Consider the following 26,550-nt stretch of genomic DNA (forward strand, 5'->3'; position numbering starts at 1 on the left):
CCCCGCTCTCCAGACATTACACCCCTTGACTTTTTTTTTCTGGGACTATGTCAAGGACTGAGTCTTCGTCACACCTGTTGCTGACGATGATGAACTGAAGGCTAGGATACAAGCTGCTGTGGGTACTGTGACAGAACACATGTTACAAAACACCTGGCAGGAACTGGAATACCGCCTCGACATTTTCCGAGCTACCAAGGGAGCACACGATGAGGCTTACTAACGTAAGTGTCTTAAAAAAACTAGTAACACTAACCTATGTAATGGCATCAAATGTAAATTATTATGTCAAACAGTTACTCTGTAATAAATTGTTATAATCAGGGCAAGACTTTGTGCTCATCCTGTATGTTGGGGATTGGTCTTTCACCAGAAGTAATTACAGTTTAGCAATCTGTTGTTGTTGTAAGGTAGTTGGGGTAAATCCCATGTAGGTAAAAAAAAAAAAAACTCGGACTGACTTTTGAATTGACTGCCATTAATTCAGGAGTTGACCACCAGATGGCAGATTTATCTTATTGTAACTTCTTGTTCCATGAAAGCTCGTCCAAGCTTGTTGCCCCAGAGATGAGAAAAAAGAAATAAGTCTGTTTTTTGCTACTTCTGTGTATATTTTGTGAAATGTTACTTAAAGTCTCCCTCCCTCCCCCCTCTCCCCTCCCCTCCCCTCCCCACCCCTGAGACGTATTGTTTTGATGAATGGTGTGTCTCATGACAAACCTTTGTAGTAGAATAGTTTTTTTCCACTTACACAATGGCACAGTATCTGTGTTTATTATTTTTCAGGCTGCAGGTTTAATGTACCGTTACAATGTGGTATATTTGAGAAAATGGTTGAAAATACCAAAATGTGTGGCACAAATTAGTAACAAATCTTTTGGCTGGATACTTCGTTCTGGAGCACCACAGGAGGGAGCAATCGGAGCAACACTGGAAATCCAAAGAGCACAGCAGATGGAGATTTTGGAGCAGCAGATGCTTCTCAATAGAGCAAGGGAGTTCAGGAGACAGGTTAGTGAAGCTGTAACACAGAGAAGGCTGCTTACAATTCATTTGGTCATTTACCAACTGCTGCTTGGATGTCATGAACAGATACTTCAAGTTATTTATGTTAAATGTGTTTTAGTGTCTCTACTGCTATGCACAAGCTAATTTTCTGATACTTTAGGGCAACATATGTACTCTGTATTCCCAGAATTTTCATTATGGTGGTGCTGTCAGGAGCTATTAATCAACCAAAGACATTAGCTGCAGACAGCAGATCAGTTTTCAAGGGCTGTGGGTGTAGATGGTATTAACACAATTCTTGATTGCTAAGTCTTGCTGTGTTTGGTGCCATGCAATGAACATATCGTCAACCTATCAGTATCACACTACTGACTACTGTAGTATACTTTGTCATTTACGTCATGAGTTTCTTGGGGAAAAATGCAGTCTCGATAAACTGGAGGGCTTTCATAATCGCACATTTGTGTTGCTTCTTGAAATCGTTATTGTATATGAAATACTGACTTTAAACCATTAAAAAATACAGCAGTTGTGAGTTCTGTCAAGCTTTAACTCAGTTTTACTGAAGTACACAAAGTCTTCGGAAATAGCTTTTGATGAACTTTGTCCCAGTGATGTGACATGATTCAGAAACTTGAAAAGTCTGTGGCACTCAGCCCGTGAATGGTCTTTCTGTCATGACAGCAGATAGAACACAGCTTTTAATTTGCTGTGGAACTAGGAAGCAAAGGGCAGTGAGCACATCGCCTCAGCCCTCGTTTACCCCAAAAGATCCTCAGTACACAATTTGAGAGCTGGCTTAGTGGACCTTGAGCTGTCCTGGAGGGAATGGAACGAGGTAACAACCCCGCTCCTACCCGAGATTGAACCTGAGACCTTGAGAACTGGAATCTAGTGCTCTATCTGTTAGACCACAACGGCCAAAGAAGATAGACTCTTGAGGCACAAATCACCACTTGTTCTGATAATTTATTGCTATTGTTTGATATGGCTATTGGGGTGTGTAACTTAGATAACTGTTGCTGGTACATGTAATTATTTTAAAAAATCTTACCTGATTTGCAAACCCCAGCAAACTGGACTGTGTGCCAGATCTTAATTGTAAAGACTATTTTTTTCGAACATTGATGCCAACAAATGATTCTTATGTTATTATTTTTTGCTATAACTTGTAATTTTAGCCCGTCAGTAGGGTGATGTCAATTGTGGACGAGTGTTTCATTCCAGCAACCATTGGTGTGAGCTAAATTGTGCAACTAATCTAGCAGTTATGCTATCAAGTTTGCAAAAGACGCATATTCTGCATGGTATGTTATATGTGCATAGAGACATCAAATACTCACCCTTTTGCAACTGCTCTGGTTGATTGCCACTGTAAGTCGTTAAGTACCTATTTACAGGAAAGATGATGATCACTTGAGGTTCTATAGATTTCACAAACAACATTAAACAGATTCACACTATGCACCTGACTTTGCTGGGCTGGGAGTACGCATTAGGGGTGATTTAAAATGGAATGATCATATAAAGTTAATCGTCGGTAAAGCAGATGCTAGACTGAGATTCATTGGAAGAATCCTAAGGAAATGCAATCTGAAAACGAAGGAAGTAGGTTACAGTACACTTGTTCACCCACTGCTTGAATACTGCTCAGCAGTGTGGGATCCGTACCAGATAGGGTTGATATAAGAGATAGAGAAGATCCAACAGAGAGCAGCGCGCTTCGTTACAGGATCATTTAGTAATCGCGAAAGCGTTAAGGAGATGAAAGATAAACTCCAGTGGAAGACTCTGCAGGATAGACGCTCTGTAGCTCGGTACGGGCATTTGTTGAAGTTTCGAGAACATACCCTCACCGAAGAGTCGAGCAGTGTACTGCTTCCTCCTACGTATATCTCGCGAAGAGACCATGAGGATAAAATCAGAGAGATTAGAGCCCACACAGAAGCATACCGACAATCCTTCTTTCCATGAACAATACGAGACTGGAATAGAAGGGAGAACCGATAGAGATACTCAAGGTACCCTCCGCCACACACTGTCAGGTGGCTTGCGGAGTATGGATGTAGATGTAGACTGCGATGTGCAGCTATATCAAACCCATTATTTCACACTTCGGTGCTGAAGACTGTTGGGCCAGCATCTGAGCAGTGCAAGTTGGGCTACAGTGACCTTACATGCACATGTAGTATGTTAGATGGCCTAATATTTTGAATATTAAAGCTATTCTTGGAAGATTATAGAGTATTATTTTATGGTGAATTTCTGATTTTCTTCAAACACGATGTGGAATTCCTGTTGAACATGCCAAGAGATGTTTGACTAAAAGTTACAGAACTTTGCAGGGTAATTTTACATCCTTCTCTGTCAGTAGAACTCATCATCTCAGACACGTATTTAACCAATCTTCTTGCACTGGAGTAAATGTGATAGTATAGGCTTTCCCAAGAATCCAAACATCTCCAAACAAAAGGTTCTTAAAGTTCTCTTACAATGGGTATACATCTCCTAAACTGATGTGGCAGTTCGCCATGTATTCCGGGAGATTTTGTTGGTGGCAGTAGTATTAGTTGTGAATTTGCTTGTTTTCCATATATCATATTTCTCATCTACGACCAGAGTCGTAGATGGTATCAGCAACTGCTTGGAATAAAATAGAATAATACTGCTAGTAATTTTAGAGTATATTGTTAGAATTTAGAGGGCACTGGATGCACATGTATTTTCATCTTTACATCTTACTTAGATTGAGAAACCACTTTCCACATTCATTTCAGTAGTGGTTTCGTTAAATCAAGAAACGGTAGTTAGTGATGGTAAATGAACTGGAAAAAACTGGTTTCATATGGCCATACAAACTTGTTTCATTGCTAGTCATACTGTAGATACCATTGCCCAGAATGTTGGTGTTGGTGCAGGAGGACTAGGAGATCTCTATAGACATTTACCTGAGAGCGTGTCACCATCAGAAGCTTTTTTATAGCTTTAATGGTGCAACAGCTTCAACATAGTTCATTCAGCTTCATTGGTCTGTAGTAATAGAGAACTAAGAGCTACATTTGCTTCTACAATTTTATTATTCTTCCAGTTATAAAGAGTAAAATTGAAATGGAAGCACTTTAGAGCAGTTACAGGGAAGAACTTTTAAAAATTCAGTTTCAGATCTGGTAATCCATTGAAGTCATTGGTAAAACACAATAGGCCATTTATAAACTAAAACATTTATTTTAAAACCTGAAAAGTATGACAATATTGGAAAACCCGTCAAATGTCCAAAGTATAGCCAACACAACACAACAAACGAAGATGTTCTATAACATCAGTTGACAAACCTTCAAAGATAAAAGTACTTTAACGATTACAGCTGTCGGACTTCTTGATTTGTAAGCCCAGAAAACAACCAACACCATCCTCAGTGACCCACAAACATTCGGCCAACTGTTCAACAGATTTAGCTGTTGCATCAGTAGAGCCCACAACCAATCCATCACAAAACAGTAGTGCCAGACCCTCACTATAGAACACACATGGATCCGAACATATCTCCCATAAATCATGTTCGCTAAGATATGTAACAAGAAATTTGTACCTGCATTATAAGGTTTGCTTTAAACCATACAGACTCTTCAGTAATTGACATATAAATTTCCTGCTTCAAATTACCATTGACAATCGATGTCTTTACATCATATTGCCTTATATACCAATCACGTTGAATTGCAACACTCAGCAGGACTCTCAGCATTGCAAATCTTGCTGCAGGGCTAAATATATCAACGTAATATAGTCCAAATCATTGCATTTATCCTTTTGCCACCAATTGAGCCTTATGTATCAAACTGCTTCCTTATGTACATTTAATTTTATAGCAAAATCCCTTTGATTTTTGATCACCCTATTTGTTTTAGTTGTAAAAACTAGTTCTTATGTTTTATTTTTCTTCTGCGAATTCTTTTCTTTCTCCATTGCTTTCTTCAGAATTTTCATCTCACTTCTTATTTATAATTCCTTGGAATCTCACAGAGAACCACTATTCTTGGTTAATGTGTTGAATCCTCACAGTAACATGAGGGTTTCTCCAAATTTCACCATTGACATAAATTGTGGATTACTTAAAGTTCATTTCTTGCTTCAGAGTTGCTCTCCTTCAGTGTCATACCAGGGTGTATATGACCCGGAACAACCGGGAGATCTGGGAAAAACCTGATAATTTTTTTTCATCTGGGAGAAAACCAGAAAAAACCCGGGATATTTTTAGAATTCCGGGAATTTTTCATTGTTTTAGTTTTCAGTTAAATTTTTGTAATTTTGACTGGTAAGAAACGATACGCTAACAATGGATATTACTGTATCCCACTACTGCAGAATAATACTTCAACAATAAAACATAAATGAGAGAAAAAAAACGAAAATAACTTAATTTGCAAAGGAAATGCGCCATGTACAACGACGACACACAGTGTTCATGCAAGCGTCTGCCAATTGAGAATGTGTCAAAGGCTTTAGGAAGACTGTGCAGTGCTTCATAACAACAGATTGCCTCCAATGAGCGTGAAGTTGCAACTGTTTACATTCGATTTGTTTTAGCAGTTACGTGCGGGCTCATGCGCATGCGGAGTTGAGTCACGTTTGAGGAGTATATTCTCCCGCTTCTGGCTACAGAAATGTGGCTGTTAGCTGTGCAAGCAGTCGCAGCAAGCAGCTAGATGCTACCGGCAAAAGGGGAGGGGGGGGGCCTAATTCATATTCTTGAAGGAAAACAACTTGTTTCACAAAGCGCCTAGCATCCAGCTTTGTCTATCCATTATTCATATGATTTTGAAACACTTCCCTGTTGGTTTTTGAACATTTTTGAACACATTTTAAGTTGATTTCTGAATGAATCATAAGTTGACTTTTGAATGCATGCGTAGTGTACGTGATGTCTCTGTCAGGAGAATCCTCATCGCATCTATAAATAAACTTTCCGCAGACAAAAGGGAACGGTGCTATACGAGCTGAGGGAGTAAAGCCGAACGGATGACGGCCAATCGCTGTCTGATTATGTGGTTGATTGTGTTTGCGAATGATCAGCATTGTTATAATTACTAGCGAAATCCTTAGATTCAGACTATCAGAATGGAAATAAACGACGACAAGAATAACAGGTGCGAAAGATTACGTATTATCTTCTCGGCGGCTGTTCAAGTCCTCCCTCGGGCATGTGTGTGTGTTTTTGTTCTTAGGGTAATTTAGGTTAAAGTAGTGTGTAAGCTTAGGGACTGATGACCTTCGCAGTTAAGTCCCATAAGATTTCACACACATTTTCTTGATGTATCCAAGAAAATGAAATTTTGACAGAAAATTTTTGGCCGGATTGCTACACTAGTAAGGACCAGTAGTACAGTCCCCGGCTAGCAGCCGTGGAAATTCTATTCTGGAAGTAAGGCGGAAAACGTGTTTTTCGAACACGTAATAACGCCTAACCGGAAAATAATCGCGGAATAACTGAACCTGTGATTCTGGCAGGGTTAGAGAAGTTAATCGGCGAACAAATTTTGACAATGGCAGCAATAGCTACAGAATTGGTGATGACAAGATTGTTTGTTAGAACAAAGAAGGAGAAGAAACGGGGACATCGCACAAACCAGCCGACTGGGAGCAGGAGAGGCACCACAGTACATTTCAATTTCCACTCTCCTGAATATAGTTTGGACGTGCCGTAGAAAAATGTTTTAAGAAGAGGCATGACACTGCACGTTGGCATACTTAAGACCAAATAATATGTCTTACATTTCCTCGAATACGTATGTTTTATGTTTCAGACTTTTCAGAAAGATGTGCCCTACAAGATGAACATATTTTGAAAATTCGATTTTTTTAAGTATTGACCCGGTTTGCAAATGTCGTAGATCCTGGGCTGATGCACAGAGCAGTTTGAGTTATAGTGGGTAGTCTCCACGTGACCCGTGTTTACATTTAGTGATTTTGCTGTTTCCCCTTCGTTTACTCTCACGCGAAATAAAAACAAAACAGATATCTGTGGCCGGGAGCCATCAAGTGAATTAAAACACATTCACGTAATTACAGAAGGCTAAAATATGTCATTAGTTTCATATTTTATTTTATTTCTACGTTCCTGACAGTCGAGCATTAATCGCCTTGCGGAACAATGAAGTTATTTTTGGGTCTATTTGCTAAAGAAATTTGACTTTTGTTAACCTTTTCCGCAGAGGCAGTCAATGTATTTGAAACGAAATGTTTAATTCCACAGTACTGGCTAGTTTCAACTGTTCGGTGCATTTCAAGTGCACGTTTTCATTTTCTAGCACGTATGGCATTATGCCATAATAAAGAAACGAACATGATATAATACAGTACCAGTGCTCCAAGAAAATTTACATCCGGAAAACCACATTCAAAAGCTTAATATCAGGTCGAGGTCTACTTCATTGGGAATCTGGACATACGAATGTGCACATTTTAATATGGTTCACGAAATTCCGATGCTCTTTGAGTATCCTCTGATGTCTTGTTTCTTTTATGACATAATGTATGATCTTTCAATGTTCAACACGTACGTACATACGGGCTTCCTACATCATGATAGCTACGCAAGCGTGGTGTCGCCTGTTATATGCGCTCTCTGGCAACTGCTGAAACGAACCTATTTCTAACAGGTCGCAGAAAAATACTGCGAATAGTGGTTTGAAAAGAGCTACTTTCAAAAATATCCTTTTACGTAAGTTGAACTATGTGCAAGAATGTACCATGAATTTATTAAATCACGGAGCGTTAGATTCTCATTTAACAATCAACTTTTTGATGAAGAGCCATTTAGAACAATTTTGAACCCTGAAGATCAGACATTTATGTCATTATTAAAAAAAAATTTTACTGGCACATTTGTGTGATATATCTTAAAGTGTAACGCGCGCAGAAAAGATCAACAGTATATGAGAAAGCTTAGCTTCTCTTGCAGCTTGAGACCAATATTATATGTGAAAGCTTTGCTTTTCTTGTAGCAACACTATGAATATTAATTTAAACTATTAACTTTCCCTGTTTGTGTGTTCGTGCAACTTAACAGTGATGTTGCTGTTGGCTGACTGCATCACGTGTCCTATGCTATGAATACCCGCTGTCATCGGCTGGCGAGATCACGTGACACGAGCTACGAACGGCTTACAAAAGCACATCGAAATCTCGATTTCAATGATTGGGAAAGTAACATGCGGTGTTTGGTGGAATTCCAATGTATACTTTTGTAATACGAAAATACGCAGCGTACATGTTGCTGCACATCAAAGATATTTCCAAAACGTGTCTTTTTCCCTGATTTTCGTTTTCTAAAGTGCCGGGAAATTGTACACCCGTGTATAAAACCATAACCATAAGGATTGATAAGGGAAAATATACTGTCACCCGGGAGAAAGTGTATTTTTAACCGGGAAATCCGGGAATTTTTTTTCCTTGTCCACGTATACACCCAGCATACAAATGGTCGCTAACATTTTCATTGCTTATAACTACATCTTGATTCATACAGCCACGTTGACCGTCCTCCTCAAAATCAATATTAATAGATGTTTGTTTTCTGCAACATCGTCCTTTCCATATATATCTGACATATCAAGAAGCCTTTTAGACTGTTTGAGTCAGAGGTTTCTATAATTGTTTGCAGTTGAATTTTACATATCTGCATACACAGTTACACCTTTTTCAGAAAAATGAACATGAAACCCACAGTCATCATAACCTACCGTGTATCCTTTCAAGATTTAACATCACACTTCAGCATTACATGGGAATCCAGCCTTTTTCTATTGTCAAGAAATCTCAGTTTTACCATTAACTTCTGTGAGATCAGTTTGATTCAGTGTGTGTTATTACAACCTGAGCCGGACTTGTGTTCTTATCAGGAGTTTGAATGAAGAGCAGGGGTTAATGATCCTGTAAAGTGCTGGGGCACTAAGAAACATCATTTAATTAATAGACATTTATTGGTGAGAATTTTACAATCCCTCATTCTTCTTACCGGCACTGCCTAGCATCGACTGTGTAGAGTTCGCCCTGCTTGAAAGCGTGAGGTGCCATGTCAGTGCTTAGGGAGGAACTTGCTGAGCACGGGTCCCCCTACAGACAGTGCCATGGCTCCCGTCACTGGAGGTTGCAGTGGCTGTGCATCCCTGCAGCCTGGCATGGATGTGGACATTCGCCAGGCCCTCAGTGCTCTTGTAGAGTGAAGCTGCATTTAGGCTGAGTCCCAGAAACCTGTATGCTTCTGTCGTCATCTCTTATTCAGGTGGAATATCCATCAGAAACACAATGGACAGCCCAAGTGGCAGTCCCAGCATTCAGCTGATGGTGGCACTTGTAGTGCCTCAAAAATGGTGAAAGACACACCCAGTGTCTTAAGTTGAACAGCTTGCAGATGGGCAGATTGGTTCTTCATCCACAGAAGATTGGTCCCGTCCTCACTCTGTCACCGTTGTGACCATCAGGACTGCGGCTTGCAAATCATAAACCTCTTCCGTGGCTTGATAGCTGTGGGTTTGCAGCAGTGGACTCCAGATCAGAGGCAGCTTGTAGACACTTGTTGAATTCACCAGATTCATGCAACGTAAGGGGAGATGGAAGGCAATTTTTATCCCTATTCTGCCAATGCTACTTTACCCTTTGAATGGGCACACTTTTCAAAAGAACTATAAGTGATAAAACAATGAAATTTTTACTGTGTATATATAACATATATGCCTCAATTTACAAATAAAATGAACATAATACCTTATATGGTTTTGAAGAAAAAATTTTTTTTCTTTCACTAGTAAAATTTAACTTTTTTTTGTACATTAATTATTATAAAACAGTTACTGATTGTTTGGTGGTTCTCAGTTTACTTGTAATAACTTATTACCATCTGCAGTACAAATTGACCAAATTCCATGTTTCTAACCCCATTAGTTTATCAAATAGTGGTACCTGAAAGTAAAAAAAAGGGTAGTTTTGAGAAAAATCCGTTTACTGTTTAATATTACAATTCTAGTATAGTTATTGATGAAAATCACTTACCACTAATATTTTCCTGTACTATACTGAGCATCATCTGAATCATAGTGGTCTTCTTTTCTTCTCTTGGTCCCTCTTCTTTTATGTATGGCTTCTTTTGTGCATTTTAAATTAGCAATGTCTGTTTTACAGATTCTCTCTTTATCTATTTACATCAAGGCTTTTGCAGTATTTCCACTAGATTTTATGCCCAATAATTCCAAAACATCCAGTTTTCTATTTACACCATCATTGAAGCATAAAATTGCATCATAAACACCAAATGTGAGAGTTGTAAGCTGAACAAATACAATTTTCAGTAACCTGTTCCAAATGACAGAATTCAACACATTCATTTACATTTTGGGTTTTCCCATGAAGACATTTCTTCAAAAAGATATCTTTACAAAGGTCTCTAAATATGAGTTTAATTTCATTCATTACTCATGCAGGTAAAGAATGTTTGTGGTCATATCTGGTGCTTCTCCTGTACTTGCACCAAGTGTCAGGATCATACAGGCAAAGACCTTGCTCTGGAATTTCATTTGTGGAAAGGTTATGGAAAAAGATAGCCCATACAGCTTTTTTCCTGTTTTCTAAATTCCCTACATTTCTTCTTATGGCCAAGCCATAATATTTCTGTAATCTATCTGTTTCAACATTTGTCAGGCGAGCTTTACCACCTATCTTCTTACCATCTTCCAATACTATTTTTGACTTTCCTTTCAATGATCTTCTCAACCTGGACCCCATTCTCTTCTGGACATGCCCAATGCACTCTAATTTAGAAATTGTGCCATTAGGATCATAGGGTTGTTCTGCACGTATCCAGTCATAAACCTTGCTGTCACTCTCCCCTAAATACTGTGTGTATTTGACACCTCTTTTTGCCACTAAACGATTAAAAATCCTGAGAACTCCTGCTACTTCCATCCCACCACTTGGACCAGTATAATTCATCTGACAGTTATGTTCATCCTCTTTCTCAGTTACACTGCCACAAGTTTTATAGTACTTGCTTAGAATCTCTATATGCTGGTATCATATGATGTAGCTGTCACGACACCATTTAGTGAAGTGTGTCCACGTTTCTGTCAGCTGCCATCAAAACATGCACAAGTATCACTGCTTTCACTGTCATCACTTTCCTTGAATATTTCTTCAGCTGCTTCCTTCATTGTTGAGATGTTACAAACTTCAGCAACAGCAGTACCAATAACATTATTGTAAGTTATAAATTTTGCAGGAGGATTTGGAATGTCAAGTAATGCACACAAGAGTTTGCCAACCTCCATCCCTTTACCAGTAGATCTGAGACCATAAACTAGCCTTATGTTGTTTTTGATGTCATTGCTGTAGCAACTGCACCACGTTTTGTACAACTCAATGTCAGGTTTGACACAATCCCTTTACGAAGACGCTGGTTCTCACCCAAAGATATGTCCCCACCACATATTCTGCACACAGTATTTTTGGAAATGAAATAACAGAGCATGCTAAGGTTCACCATAATATTTCCAAACGAATGTTCATCTCCACAAGCTGATCGGGAGGAAATGCCTTGAAGACACTGCAGTTTCTTTCTTGATGTGCTGATTTTCGTTATGTCTAACATTCTTGGGTCCTTTGACCCACTAGCCTCATTTACCTTTATGTATTTATTTCCTCTGAACTTTAGTTTAGGCGAGATTTTCTTTATTCGTGGACTTTTTATGAAAACACGCAGAACCAAAGAAAATACAAATCGACACATACTTCACTCACAACAAACTTCACTAAGTACAACCATTAGTACTCGAAAACAATAACAAACACAATCGGAAAATCAAGTATCGATAGTAGATGCAGGGTAGGAAACATTGAAGCAGTAAAACAATAGAAGCACGAAATAGTATAAAAGGAGTAAAAGAATGCTGTGTATTATCTCTGCATGGCGCAAAAAGGAAGGCGTGAAATTTAAATGCCAGATTGCACAGAGCATCAGGAAAATCATCATATCTCACGAAAAAATTGTCATGTTTATATAAAACAAGAACTGTTTCACATAGGAAAGACCAGGCATTTCAAATATGCTGAAATCTAAAAATCAAATTTTTGAAGCCCACTTGCCTTCCGTCTCCCCTTAATAGAACTAGGCTTTCATTGCAAATAAAATGGCCTAACCCTGAGAATGAGCTTGAGGTGTTCAGAGGTTTTATACCAGGTGACAACGTTTTCTGCAGAAATCTGCCCCTTCTATGATGCTGTTAATTGGTCTATTGAGCAAATGATATAAAATGTTAGGTTTTGGGCTGGCAGTACCTGTACTTGCTTCTGTGGCTAAAACAGCAAAGGGTATGTCACCTTCATTACTGTTATACCTGAAACTGTTGCAGGTAAGTGAAAAGTTGTTCCGGTTATATTGCAAACCATTGCATTTGTTAAGATTCCCCTGTTTTTTAACTACATTTTGGACATGTCCCATAGCTTTCCTTTTTTGTATCATTTCAGAAATATGATCACCAGAACAAATAACGAATAATCCAATGTACTCTCATTCCTTGGAAATGTGGGTAAGGGTTATCTTTTAAAGGACGTTCTGGTGCTTTGAATTTTCCTAGGAACAATGCTACCTCTCATGCGCGCATGTCAGTCCAGATCAGCAGGCAGTCTGTAACTTTTCTCTGGACATCAGTGGATATGTTTCTCTATTCTCTGAAATTCATTACTGCACTAGTGCAAACTTGTATCTATTTTCCTATTGTGCTCCATATCACTGGTAAGAGTTGTAATGAAACATTGATACTGGGAATCTAAGCATTCTATCAGAAAACGAATTAATGCATATAGTGACACTACATCTGTTCCCACATAGACAACTGACGTCGTAAAATACTGTTAACTTTCCCCTGAGTTGGTTCCGCTATTCACCTCCTATTCCACTCCCTGCAAGCTGAAGGAGCAGCAAAATTACTGCATTCTTGTTGGCCACCTTTGCTGGCACGTCACATGAGAGAAAGGAATTCCCCATCATTTTCCTTCCCTCCTTCCTAAAGCTTCAGTGCATAACAAAATACTACTGAATACCACACAGTACATATGGTATGTTACGTGAATCCTGTGCAGTTTTAACTACTACTTCTTCACCTTCCTAAAGCCTTTATTGCATACCACGTGTTGTTTTGGAATCTGTTGACAGAGCACCCACCACTCCACTGAAGTGTTTGACTTGGCCTATATGAATAAATAATGTTTTTGTTGGAAACTTTACCTTCAGATTCACTGGTGATGTCACCCCTATTGCTTGATGTGGACCCTGGTATCTAATTAAAAATTTTTTTTTTTTTTGTTCTTCCTTTTGGCTTGTATGGATTAGTTATCAAACCCCACTGACATACTCGATATTGCGGCAATTTCTTCATTGGTTCCCTGTCTTTTCTTGATGCTAGAGTGCATTTTGTATTTGCTCATTTGATCTACTAATTTCTCTAATCCGTTTTGTGAATTTATTCACTGATTTGTCATTGGCATCTAATTTAAGTTTCACAATCTCGAAAGAGGGTGGTGTCTTTCTACCGTATACAAACTCATAACGTGAAAAGCCTGTACTACTTTGTGATTTTGAATTATATGCTGAGAGTACATATTGTGAATATGTATCCCAGTTATCATGTTCACTATTCACATAATGGTTTATCTTAGAAATTGTATGGTAAACCAGTTCAGTATGGTGATTTGCTTGTGGATGGAAAGGACTAGTGCAAAGTTTTTGGATACAAAGCAGACAACACAATGCTTCATAAAATTTGTACTCTGATCTGTAATTATAGTATCAAGAACTCCATATGTTAGTATCCAAAATTAAAAAGTGGAAAATCCAGGATGTAATGTAATGTTACACTATTAAAAGGATAGTTGCTACTCACCATATAGCGCAGATGCTGAATTGCAGATAGGCGCAACTAAAAGACTGTCAGAAAGTGAGCTCTCAGACTAAGGGCCTTTATCGGAAATAGACTACACACACACACACACACACACACACACACACACACGCGCGCACGAGAACAGTATCTGTTGGGGCCAGTTTGGGCCGTTGACTGAAAGCTCACTTTCTGACGGTGTTTTAGTTCTGCCTATCTGTGATTCAGCATCTCTGCTATATGGTGAGTAGCAACTATTCATTTTATAAAAATGTTAGTATCCAATTATTAAGCATCACATTTACAAGTATTGTTGCTTGCTGATCCGGAATTGCTATCATTGCCATGAACTGGGAAAAATGATCTATAATCATTAGAATTTACTTGTTACCAGCTGCTGCTGTTTTGAAAGGTCCAAGAATATCTAAACCAAGCATTTCAAAATGCTTTGTCACTTCCTGTAACCTTTGCAGTGGGGTATGCATTGGTGACTTAAATTTGCTCTTGACGGGGATGGCACACAGTCTTTCACATATTAGTCAACATCTTGCTTTCTGGTTCTCCATGAAACTTTTCTGCTGCACTTCTGTCTGTTGTCCTTTGGCCTCCATTACTTGCCAACAAGTGGTCAAGAGCCTGTTGCAAAACTTTGTTTCTGAACAATGCAGGAACCACTATGCATGGTCCACACTTCGTACTTTATCACTGAGAACCGCTATGTGTTACAAACTTTGGCTGTGACCTAAAAGCTTGTCCATCTATGTCTGTTGCTTGCACTTTCTGCCATTCTAACCAAGCTTTTGCCTAGTGCCTGCAGAGCTCCAATTTTTTTACTGAACGTGTCTGCGTGATTGTGTGTTTTGCTAGGTTTATGCACTACCTCATAATTAAACTCGCTTAATTTCAATGCCCACTGTTTTAATCCACAGGAAGGGCCTCTCGGTCACAGGAGCCACTTCCCAATGAAAGTATGATCAGTGACTACGTTTGTCCATACAAGTAACAGTGAAAGTAGGTAACACCATAAATAATGTCCGCCCCGGTAGCTGAGTGGTCAGCGCAATAGAATGTCAATCCGAAGGGCCCGGGTTTGATTCCCGACTGGGTCGGAGATTTTCTCTGCTCAGGGACTGGGTGTTGTGTTCTCCTAATCATCATTATTTCATCCCCATCAATGCGCAAGTCACTGAAGTGGCGTCAAATCGGAAGACTTGCACCTGGCGAACTGCTGAATAGTTGTTCTGCTTTATTCAACTGTCCTAATGCATAAGCCACTGGGTGTTCCGTATTATCCCTGATTTGGCTCAAAATGCATCCCATTGCCCTATTGCTTGTATTGCAGAATAGTATGAACTCTTGTTCGAAGATAGGAAATACAAATACAGGCCTATATACTAAAGCATGCTTCTATTTCTCGAATGTGACTTGCCACACTACTGACCACTCAAATTTAGCTCCTTTTCTTAATAGATGTTTCAAAAGCTTGGCAATTCGTGCAAATCTCTTATGAATTTCCTACAGTTATTAAAGAGACCAAAACAGATTTTAAGTGTTTTGTGGTCTGTGGTGGTACATAGTCACGAACTGTTGATATTAAATGTAGAGGAGTCTTTATTTGTTCCTTGCTAATTATTTGTCCTATAAAGTTTACTTCTGTTTGAATGAAATGACTCTTACCTGCACTGAGAGTTAAGCATGCTACCGTATTCAAGGGGAGCCGAAACGATCCATCTCCTCCATGTTAATTTTAGCAAATAAAAGAAACATTTTTTCTAAAACCATTAAACATATTGCTCTGAAATTTGGACTACATGTTCAGTGAATATTTCTCTACAAAATTATAATGCCACATTAAGAAATATTTATTGGTTTTTGTTTTACAATTTTTTTAAACAGATGCTTATTTTTTCTCTAACATTTTGCACTTTTTCTTCTATAATGCTTGAATTATATAATATTTTTTACAATAAAAATGAAGGAAAAGAAGTAAACAATATTGTGTATAAACTTCATTGATATACTGTTAGCAGTTTTTGAGAAAATATTCCTCAAAGATGAAAATTTTAAAGTTTGAGAAATGGCTTCCCAAGGTTTTTAATACATTCCTGCCCCATATGATGGATTATCAGCATCCTCTTCTTTTTCCAGTGTTACTTTCCTTTTCACTGGTCGTTTCTTCCATTTTGCTGCATGTTGTAGGATTTTGTCTCTTCTTCCTGCACCTCTTAGTCTTTCTTCATCAGTTAGGCGCATTGTGGAAATGTTGTTGTCCTGGTTGGAAACCTAAACGTTTCAGCACATCACATTTGATAATGTTTCCTTCATTGTTGCCACTGCATCCTACACTCCAAAGTGCAATGTTTTTCTGTGGGAATCCTAATCCAAATTAAATTATTTACACTTTCATTTGGATTTTGTGTTTTCCCATGTAAACACTTTTCCAATAAACTTGACTGTGATAAATCTCATATGGGCTTAATTACATCAATTACAGGATTTGGCAACTGTTTTTATGGGCATATTCCTTTCCTGATTGGTATTTACACCATGAGTCATCACCTGTGGGGCACAGTGCATGTTGTGGGTGCTCATTTGTTGATGCAGTATGAAAAAGTAATGTCCATACTGCTCTCCTCATATGCTCAATGCTTCTTGTATTTTGCCTAATTGCACACCCATAATACCTCTGCAATCTATAAATAGCTTCCTCTGTCAATCTTCCTCTTCCTCCAAGGGTCTGACATCACTAAGCTTCTGGGATCCTAATGTCTGCTTTAGTTTGCGCAAGTGAGCCCCCATGCACTTCTGCACATGTCCAATGCACTCCTGTTTTTTAATGTGAATTTCATTGCCATAAGGTTTGAGTTCCTCTACAGCTTTATATTCCTTAGAATCACCATCTCCTAGATAGTTAGTGTGTCGTACATTATACCACTCCTGTGATCTGGAAAAAATTGCTTTCACTCCCTCTGCTTCCATAACTCCACTCGTGCCGTGAAAATTTGCTTCACAACTTTCACTGTGTTCGTCCTTGGTATTGCCGTTACATCTACAATGTTTTGAGATAATAGCAACATCAGTTACTTTGCAACAGTCTCCTGTGGTAGCTGTCACAGCTCCATTTAGAGATTTATGACCTCTATGTTGCCATGATCCATTTAAAGCAACAGTTAAATCTCTACAATTCCCATTATCTGTTACAGCTTCTTCAACTGCTTTCTTCATTATTTCTTGAACAATATCTTAAGCAGAAAATCCCACCAATTTATTATAAAATCCAAACTTGTTGGTGGTTTTGGCAAGTTCATAATTCCACGTAACATTGTCCCTGCAGCACTGCCCTTGCCAATGCAACGCAATCCATACACTTAGCAGCAATAAAAAACACACTTAGGATTCACTTAGAAGGGTGAAACTTGATTTGTTTTATTCAGAAAACTCCAAATAATTTTATAATGAAAGAAACCAAAAAACGTTAATTTTATTTTCATCGTTCTGGCTCCCCTTAAAGACTTCTTCCAGTTGTTTCACATTTTTTCCATATTCTTTGCAAATACAGTTATGTCATCAAGATACACCCTGCATTTCCTAGGCTTCAATCCATGAAGTGGTCCATCTGAGAGTCCCCAAAATGTAGCCTGTGCATTTTTTAGTCCACATGGCATTCTGTGATAATGATGATGTCCACATGGTGTGGAAAAAGCTGTCTGGCTGGTCTTCTGGAACTGCTTCAAGATGGTGGTAGCCACTCTTCAAATCCGTAGTCAAAAAAGTATTTGCGTTGATCCAGATTGTCGGCTGTCCCCATGACGTTTGCGATGGGATATGCATTGCTGACAGTTTCTGCATTGGTGAAACAAAAACCGCAACAGAGCCGATATTTTTTGGTACCATCCGATGACTTTTGGGCACATTGACCATGTTTGGACTCTAGGGACTATCACTGTCCCCAGTGATTCCATCAGCCAACTGGTGTTCAGTGAATTCCACCATTAGCAATTGTTAATTGCTTCCACCATTAGAGATTGTTAATTGCTTTGGAACCCTGTATGGCAGGCTGTTCCAGCTCGTCGGCTCCGTTGTGAGCTGCGGAGCGCTCCCTGCTCCAGGGAGCCGTGTCGCTCGCTGTAACCAGTCAAGTGGGCTCCCACGCCGGCATGTGGCACGGCTGGCTGAGGCAGGCGGCAAGGCAACCGTTTCGATGTGCCAGCTGCGTCTTACAAGATCGACAACCTCATACTCTTAGCTGCTATGACATGCTACACCAGGAAATACGATGTTCAGGAAATAAATAAGAAACAACTGTTTTACAAGAAATTGTATACTAACTTTATTGGGTCTCTGTAGCTTGACATTTTCTTTTCATTACAAGATCGGAAATATCAGGCATCAAAGTGTTCGCAGAGTTAATGCGGAGGATGGCCTTCATTGTTGCATCCTGAAGAAACGATCGTTCCTTACTTTTTACTCCTTTCATTACTGAGTAAAGCTGCTCACAACAATACGTAGATCCAAACATGCACGTGATCTGAGTGGCATTGTTGTGAAGCTTGGGAAATGTTTTTTGCTGTAATGAACGATACCATCGTGACAAATCCAACGTGTTGTAGTACCTCTCTTTCAACAAAGTTGAATTTTGCAAATCAATTATCTCCAATTGAAGTGACGGTGACAAGTCATCGGGGGAAACTGAAAAAGGAATGCTGAACACCTTAAGTTCCATTTCCAAATTAGTGAGGTCTCGGAATCGTGTTTCAAACGACGTAATGAGCTGCTTCAACTTTGCTTGGTAATCGCCGAAAGTAGTACCTTCAGGTAGTTCTAAAGAAGCAGACGACTGAAGAACGTTAAATGTCCATTACCCATCTGCCTCTCAAATAAACGTAACTTTTCCATGAATGCTTTGATCTGGTCGTGCATGTCAACGATTAGCTGCCCTTTGCCCCGCAGTGACAGATTTAAATTATTCAGATGCATAGTTATATCAGCTAGGAACGCCAGGTCTGATATCCATTTTATATCTTTCAGACAACACATTTCTTCCCCTTTCATTTTGAGAAAAAGGGATATTTCCTCATGACTGGCAAAGAAAACATCAAGAACTTTTCCCCGACTCAGCCAACGAACTGTACTGTGGTAAGGTATATCCCCATACTCCGCTTCAATATCTTTCAGGAATCCTTTGAATTGGCGGTGATTCATACTGTGACGCCGCACAAAATTCACACACTTCACGACATCTTTCATTACGCCACCTAGCTCTACTGTTTCAGCACACAGTGCCTCTTGGTGAATAAAACAATGAAGAGTCAAAATGTCTTTCCCAAATTCGTCCCTGAGTTTATTTTTCAAACGAGAAGCAAAACCTTGGTGACGCCCGATCATTTGTGGTGCACCGTCTGTCACTGCATAATGGAGCTTATCCCACGGCAAATTCATATTGTCCACTGATTCACAAACAGCTTCAAAAATGTCATGTCCTGTTGCGGTGTAATCGAGTGGTACCACATCCAAGAGTTCTTCAGTTACTTGCAGCTCCATGTCGACACCACGCACAAAGACTGCAAGTTGAGCACAGTCCGATATGTCGGTGCTTTCGTCAAGCGCTAGCGAAAATGCAACAAAGCTCTCCGCCTTTCTCCTGAGCTGTGTCTCTAAATCCGCTGCCATGTCCAGAATTCAACAAGACATTGTTTGCTTCGACAGGCAAATCCCTTCAATTGCCTGCACCTTCATTGGAAACAAACATTCTGCAACAGCTACCATGCACGGTTTTACGAGTGGTCCCACCGAAAATGGCTTGCCACTTGTCGCAATGATGTGAGCGACCCTGTAGCTTGCTCGAAGTGTGGATTCAGTAGTGTTTTCTCCACTCTCATTCACCTGAAAATTATAAACGCATTACAGAACACGAACTATGTTGCGTGTTTTGATACCCTCCATATTACGAAACTGTTTTTGAACTTACGTCTCCTGCTATGTCGTTCTTAAGCCTGGCTACCAGTTCTCTGCGTGCAACGCCTTCTACCTGATCGTAGTGCGCAGCATGAAGACGTGTATAATGTCGTTGTATATTGTACCTCTTTGCAGAATTGAATACTTTATATGACATACAAGACATTGCGGACGACCATCCCTCTCAGTGAATAGAAAGGTATCCTCCAGCAGAGGTACAGGGCTCCCGCGGCTAGTCATAGCTGTCATTGAACAAGGATTATTGCGTCAGTTGCGGCTGCTTGCGGCCAGGGGGCAGTGAGTTCACTTTCCCCCTCCATGCGGGCTCCGAGCTGCCGCAGTGAGTGCTCCGGAGCGCTCCGGCTCCCTGGAGCTCGGTTGGAACAGCCTGCTGTATGGTTTCTTATGCACTAGGGCATTGCATCCTCATAGTGTCCCATGCTTTGTAATCAGTGTTGCTGGTAACGGACCCACTACATTGAAGAAATCGAAGAACCTAAGTGGTAAAGCTTCCACGTCTTCCCTATCCTTCCATTGCAAATGTTTATCACATAGTGCAGAATTGTTAATGATATGCTTGTGGCTGCACTTGTCACTCAGCCTGTCGTTATATTCTTCTTCCAAGACACTCAAACTGGCAATAGTTAGGCCCATTGGTAGACTCGTCTTGTCCATGCCAAAATAGTCTATACTTGCAGGAACCATAAATATTCTGTCTTTATGTGTAACTTGTTCTAAGCTCTTGCACATCGTACAGTGCGACTTACCTAACTCTTTTATTGACAGAATTGTTTAATTGGATAGATAGAAAATCTACTCACCAATTGGTGGCAGAACATACACATAAGACTGTTGTAATTGGCAAGCTTTTGGAGCTAGTGGCTCCTCCTTCAGGCAGAAGGGCTGAAGAGGAAGGAAAAGGACTGAAGAGGTCTAGGAAAAGAGGTAGATTTTGGGAAAGCCACCCAGTACTGTGGATCAGTGGAGACTCACCGTACAGAATGAGAAAGAAAGTAAGTCTCCCCTAACCTACAGTTCTGGGTGACTGCTCCAGTGAAGTCTCACCATACATGATGAGAAGGAAAGTAAGTCTCCCCTAATCTGCGGCTCTGGGTGACTTCCCCAATATATACCCCTTTTGCTAGACCTCTCCAGTCTTATTCCATCATCCTTCTTCCTTCCCCTTCAACCCTTATGCCTGAAGAAGAAGCCACTGGCTCCGAAAGCTTGCCAATTACAACAGTCTTTTATGTGTGTGTTCTGCCACCACTAGGTGGGTAGATTTTTTATCTATCCAATTAAATAATTTTACCTATCTCTTTATTGCACATCAGTGGTTCTACCAATCACAACTCTGAACAATTTTCCTGTACCTGCTGATAGATTATTCTGCAAATTAACCTTTAGTGCACATGTACAGGTTTAGCTGGTACTGCCTACATGACAGGCACACCTTGGTACATTGTTTTACTAGCAGTCTTCTCCCCTAACGGGAACAAAGTTTCATAAAGTTCGAACATAGGCCGCAAAAGTTACACAGAGCCCTCACTTGCGTGTGGTAATACCTCCATATGCTTCTTAAACTTTCCAGCCCCAATTCTAAAAGTGAGCAGCATTGTCCCAAAGGATTCTACCTCATTGTTACCCACTTCACGTAACCTATATCATGGAGGCTGAAGTTTCTTCCTATCTAAGTTGTCCATACAAATGATACTTAGGCGTCTGTGTCGACCAAGAATTTATGTTCCATATTCCCTACTGTGCCGATCAAGCAACAGTCTGCCTCTGCACTCATTCTTGCAGTGTACTGTTTTATTGGAAATGACCTTTGACAGTTAAGGCGCTCCCTTTTGCATTTGACTCAAGCTGCTTCTTATTGTAATTTATTGTTTTTTCAATCGCACAAATTATGTCCAACCTGACCACATTCAACACCCTGTGGTTGGCGACATTGCCTCTTCATGTGGCCTGCTGTCCACAGCTGTAGTATTTAATGTCAAGAGGAGAAAATACCTTGGCCGCTCTCTCTTTGGGTTGCAATCTGTTTCCTTAAACTATGTGGAAATTTTGGTAGTGAAGGACAAATCCCTAGAATTCTTCATTCTTACCCTTCACAACATATGTGCTGAAATACCTCTCACAAACATGCCCATGGCCCTAATCTTTGCTTCCTGCAAGGGAACTATCAGTCTCAGATCCTAGCATTGCCTGCAGTCAGTGCTGCAGCCCCTTCGTAAGAGGATGCAGTTGGTGCGTCCCGCAGCCTGGTATGGTTGTGGATGCGTCAGAGCCTCAGCACTCTGGAAGAGTGAAGCTGCACTTAGGCTCGTGCCCACATATTTGCATGCCCCTATTGTCGGTTGTTGAGATGGCGTGTAGGCAGAAGCCCTAGCAGCAACATGGACAGCCCAAGTGATGGTCCCAGCATGCAGCTTGTAAGGGTGGTGCTTGTACTGCTCCCCCAGGGATGGTGACACAGGCTCCCAGCGTCTAAGTTGAACAGCTTGCAGGTGGGCAGATTGGTTCTTCATCCATGGAAGATCGTCCTGGCCCTCATCCTCAGTCAGCTTTTTGACTGGCAGGATTGTGACCTGCAGATCAGAAGTCCCCTCCACAGGTGGATGACTTTGGATTTGCAGAAGGGGACTCCAAGCTGGCAGCATTCACAAGAGCGTCTTGTGATTTCATAGAGCTGGTCTTCCACCGCAGATGGGATGGCCTAACTCTGAGAATGAGCCTGAGGAGAGCGGAGGCAGTGACTTGATCTCCTTCCCCCACACCCTCTCCCAATGCTCTTGTGACCAAATGTGCTCTCCTTTTCTGAGCCTGACAGCACTCTCAGCTGGTCAAGTGTTTAACTTTAGGTTTTCAGTGTGTTCCTTTATGTAATATTTGCACACTGAAGGTGTTCTTGTAACATCTCTGAGTGAAGTTACTACATTTAGCCACTTTGCAATAGCACATTCTCTCTGTTCCACACTGTTGTCAGAGTGCTGAATCTCTTGCTCTGGTCTTCTTTCTCACAAAATCTGATGACCTGAGTTCCCAGCTTGTTTGTACTTCAGCCCTCCCAAGTTGAAATTCGGCTACGACACCATTCCATTGCTGGCAGACACACACCATTTTGAAATGTCCGTGTGATTTGTAACGAAATTTTTATTTTTGCACCAACTATTCCATTGTGCAGCATTGTGTTGCAGGCAGAATTACTTCCTCCATAATACTTTTGGGAAGTGTTCAACAAACCAGAACCAAAAATGTGGCATCATACACAGGATTCCGTTCTGCGGAGAAGTATGTAGTGCAGTAATTGAATTTTTCAGTCCAGTTTTGATCCAGAAAACCTATTTACATCTTCATTATGGAACTCATTGCCAACAGATGTTCATAATTCTGTCACAGTAACTCCAGCTTTAGCCTTTGTCATTTTAATAAACAGAGTTGCAAAAGGTACAGTTTTGTGAAACTGGGAAAATCATTCTTAAAAACAGCAAAGTATTGATGACCTTGCAAATAATTTACTTTCATTGGTCCACAAACATCTGCATAAACTAATTCACCATGTTTAGTGGGATTCTACACTTTTCACCAAACTTGAGCCACTGATGTTTACCACCATATACACTCTCCTCACAAAAGCTGCTATCAATCAATGCCTTTACACCACAAGCCTTCAAAAACTGGTGCATGTAGCATTTATTGTGATGACTCATTTTATCACACAATCTTTGTATGATCAGTTTCAGGAACAACACAAGACTTTACTTGACTAACAACCTTTGCAGCTAGACAATAAAGCTCGTTTCGACCACTGGATGCAGAAAAAGCAATTGCAATGTTGTTTTTGAAAAATAAAAATGACTTGCCATGCTTTTAATTATTTCATCTACTCTTTTTGTGCAGATTTCTTAACAGAAAATAAGTTAAAATATCCACCTGACAAAACCAATTATCTTCAAAATATTGCTCTGTCCATTGAAAACCTGTGCATAAATTCAACCCATATCAAATCTTTCAGTTTGTACATCTTTGGCACTGTCCATGTTAGAGTTTTAAATGGCTGATACATGGTGTACAAATCAATTTGATACGTTGTGTTGTGTGATGTGATGCGTCCCACTATTGACAGTGTACCACTCACCAGTCAAGTTTGTTTATATATACAGAAAAAGTTGATGTATCTCACCATTAAAACTTGAAGTATTTATGCAGCTGCAATATCTTGAACTTCCTATTGATGTTGTGCAAGTGGACAACATAGCACATACCTTTATTTTGCATATGCTGGGGCACTTGTTTGATCATGGCCCTTTTCTTGCATAAAACTAACCAAGTCCGCCATATAGTTTGTTGATAAGTGACCTACTTTGTCATGTGAAAACCATTTTCTATCTTAATTCCTCTTATAATGAGATTTTTTGATATATCTGCTTCAGATGTAGTTAGATTGCACCTTTCTTGCTGTTCGTTCATCTTTGACATCATTGCTGCAGCAACACTTTCATCATTACATTCCATTATTCACAACTCATAATTTAAACACTGTTTTATCAGGAATCATAACTGTGTACAAATAGCAAAAATATTGTATTAGCTTACGCGTTGCCATGTTCTTGCAACCATTTTGTGATTTTCTATGTGAGCTGTAATTAGAGCAAAAACAATTCTCCATTAACAAAGGAGTAAAAATAATTTTCACGTGATAATGTGCAAATGAAAAGCTGATCACTGGCACTGGCATATGACTGTCGTTAGTGTTATTTTCTATATAACAAATGTATGGCAGATAGCCATGCCACATTCCATTTCACATATTGCCTAAAAATATTTATCATGTTTCTGTACTACTGAAATTTTTTTATAAAACAATAGTAACAGTCTGTGTTTAGTATGTCAAGACATGCTTTAGCTTTTTTATGTTAGTTGTGCTTTATATCTAGGGTTATTATTGATTTTTTAGAATGAAGCTAAATGGATGATAAAAATTAGCTTTACATATTATAAGAAGTGTAAATATGCTGGTCATTATCAGTCGCATCTCTTTTTCTGTAGCAGGGTCAGGGCTTTGCTGAAACCTTGGTTGGACCTGAAAACTATTGGCCTCAGGAAAATGGAACATTATTTGGAGGTTTCCTCAGAAATAGGCGACCAAATGCTGTACCTGAAGGTGAGTACATGTGTTTGCCTGTTATTATTTCATAGTAATGATTTTGTTATGGTTTTTTTGTAAATATTCAGTGGTTGAAGGTGTTTTTTTGTTCAAAACACATTAAATTCTTATAACGACGATTGGTATCATTTCAGAGAACAATGTTCAGCCGTCAGAAGAACAAGTCCAAACACTAGTTGAGATGGGATTTGAACGAACAAGAGTTCTGAGTGCTTTGCGAAGCGCGAACAATGACATCAACAGCGCAACAAATATTTTACTGCATGAATCGTAACATGTGTTTAGCAGTAAACAGGCCGGATGTGACTTGCTTCCAGAACCATTACTTGTCATCATCCATATAAGGTTTTAGATTGTTATTCACAAATTGAGCAGCAGTGAAAACTATTAATAAGTTAATTTATAGTTGTAATACTATCTTAAATGTTCTTGTTGCTCAACCATCAGTTGTCATATGATAATTGTCGTCTTGAAATGGTATAATGGTTGCAGAAATTTTTGTTTTTCTGTGCTCATTTACTCACACAAGTGACATCATTGAAAAGTAGAAATACATGCAGGAGGATTGAATGTTAGTATACTGCAGAAAATTTATTTTCAATTAAAACAAGAAATGGTCATCAGTATAGTGAAGATATTCTGCTATTTATGTGAAGTGTTTTACATTGTGTTAAATGGCATCTAATATGTATGCTGTATTTAATGCACTTATTTGTGAAATGAGAACAAGATTTATGCCTGAAAACTTTTAGGAAAGAACAGGGAGATGACAGTTTTTTTGTTCCTGTAAGTGGTACACATAGATACTTACATTTACTTTCTGTGTATTCTTTCCAATTTTTTATTTTGTGAGAAAAGTATTTTTTTTCCAAGCCTGTGATAAACAGTAGATATATCTTTTAGTTTCAAATTTAGTTGATTACTAGAATCAATCTTTTTGATTAAATATCTGTGATCCGTCATTGAATGGTTGTACAGTATCTGTGGACATGTAAATCTTTGAAAGTGTGTGTGTGTGTGTGTGTGTGTGTGTGTGTGTGTGTGTGTGTGTGCGCGCGCACGTGCACACAAGCATGTGCGTGCATTTTATTACATAACAGCTGTAATTTATCTGTTTGTTGTTGAATCTGTAACTGTCTAAATAAAATATGTGTTTTATTAAGGTCTTATATTTTCCATTAAAGGGCACCCAAGACACCTATCTTAAGATCTTCAGTATACACTTATTGTGGAAATTTAAGTGCATTGATTTAAGCACCAACACAGTTTGTGAGAAATAGTAGGGCTATCTGGAAAGCAACAACCAATTTCAAGTTGACTGACTCATGCAATATGCCATTGTACTTAGAGTTGCAATAACAAGAAAGGCACATTGCTTATCGTTGGCCTAACTATAAGACAAGCAGGATGAATAACAAGTGTTTCCACATTATAGCTATGGTCCTATACTGAATTAAATCATAACTATTAACATAACGAAAATATGGA

General features: G+C 39.4%; 1 protein-coding gene across 2 annotated transcripts in view; it reads left to right on the top strand.

The window, feature by feature from the left end:
- LOC126457245 (uncharacterized) overlaps positions 1-26,224 on the top strand; it is a 50,272-nt gene extending 24,048 nt beyond the window's left edge. Inside the window, exons 6-8 of one of the 2 annotated variants that reach the window (XM_050093398.1) lie at positions 787-1,011; positions 24,948-25,059; positions 25,197-26,224. In XM_050093398.1, coding sequence (XP_049949355.1) covers positions 787-1,011; positions 24,948-25,059; positions 25,197-25,336 — 477 coding nt within the window. In that variant the 3' untranslated portion in view covers positions 25,337-26,224. Of the gene's footprint in view, positions 1-786; positions 1,012-24,944; positions 25,060-25,196 lie in introns of both variants that reach the window. The other variant, XM_050093397.1, reaches the window with a different exon arrangement.
- Positions 26,225-26,550: the final 326 nt, after the last annotated feature.

This window comes from Schistocerca serialis, chromosome 2 (genome assembly GCF_023864345.2).
Source record: "Schistocerca serialis cubense isolate TAMUIC-IGC-003099 chromosome 2, iqSchSeri2.2, whole genome shotgun sequence".
Lineage (NCBI taxonomy): Eukaryota > Metazoa > Arthropoda > Insecta > Orthoptera > Acrididae > Schistocerca > Schistocerca serialis.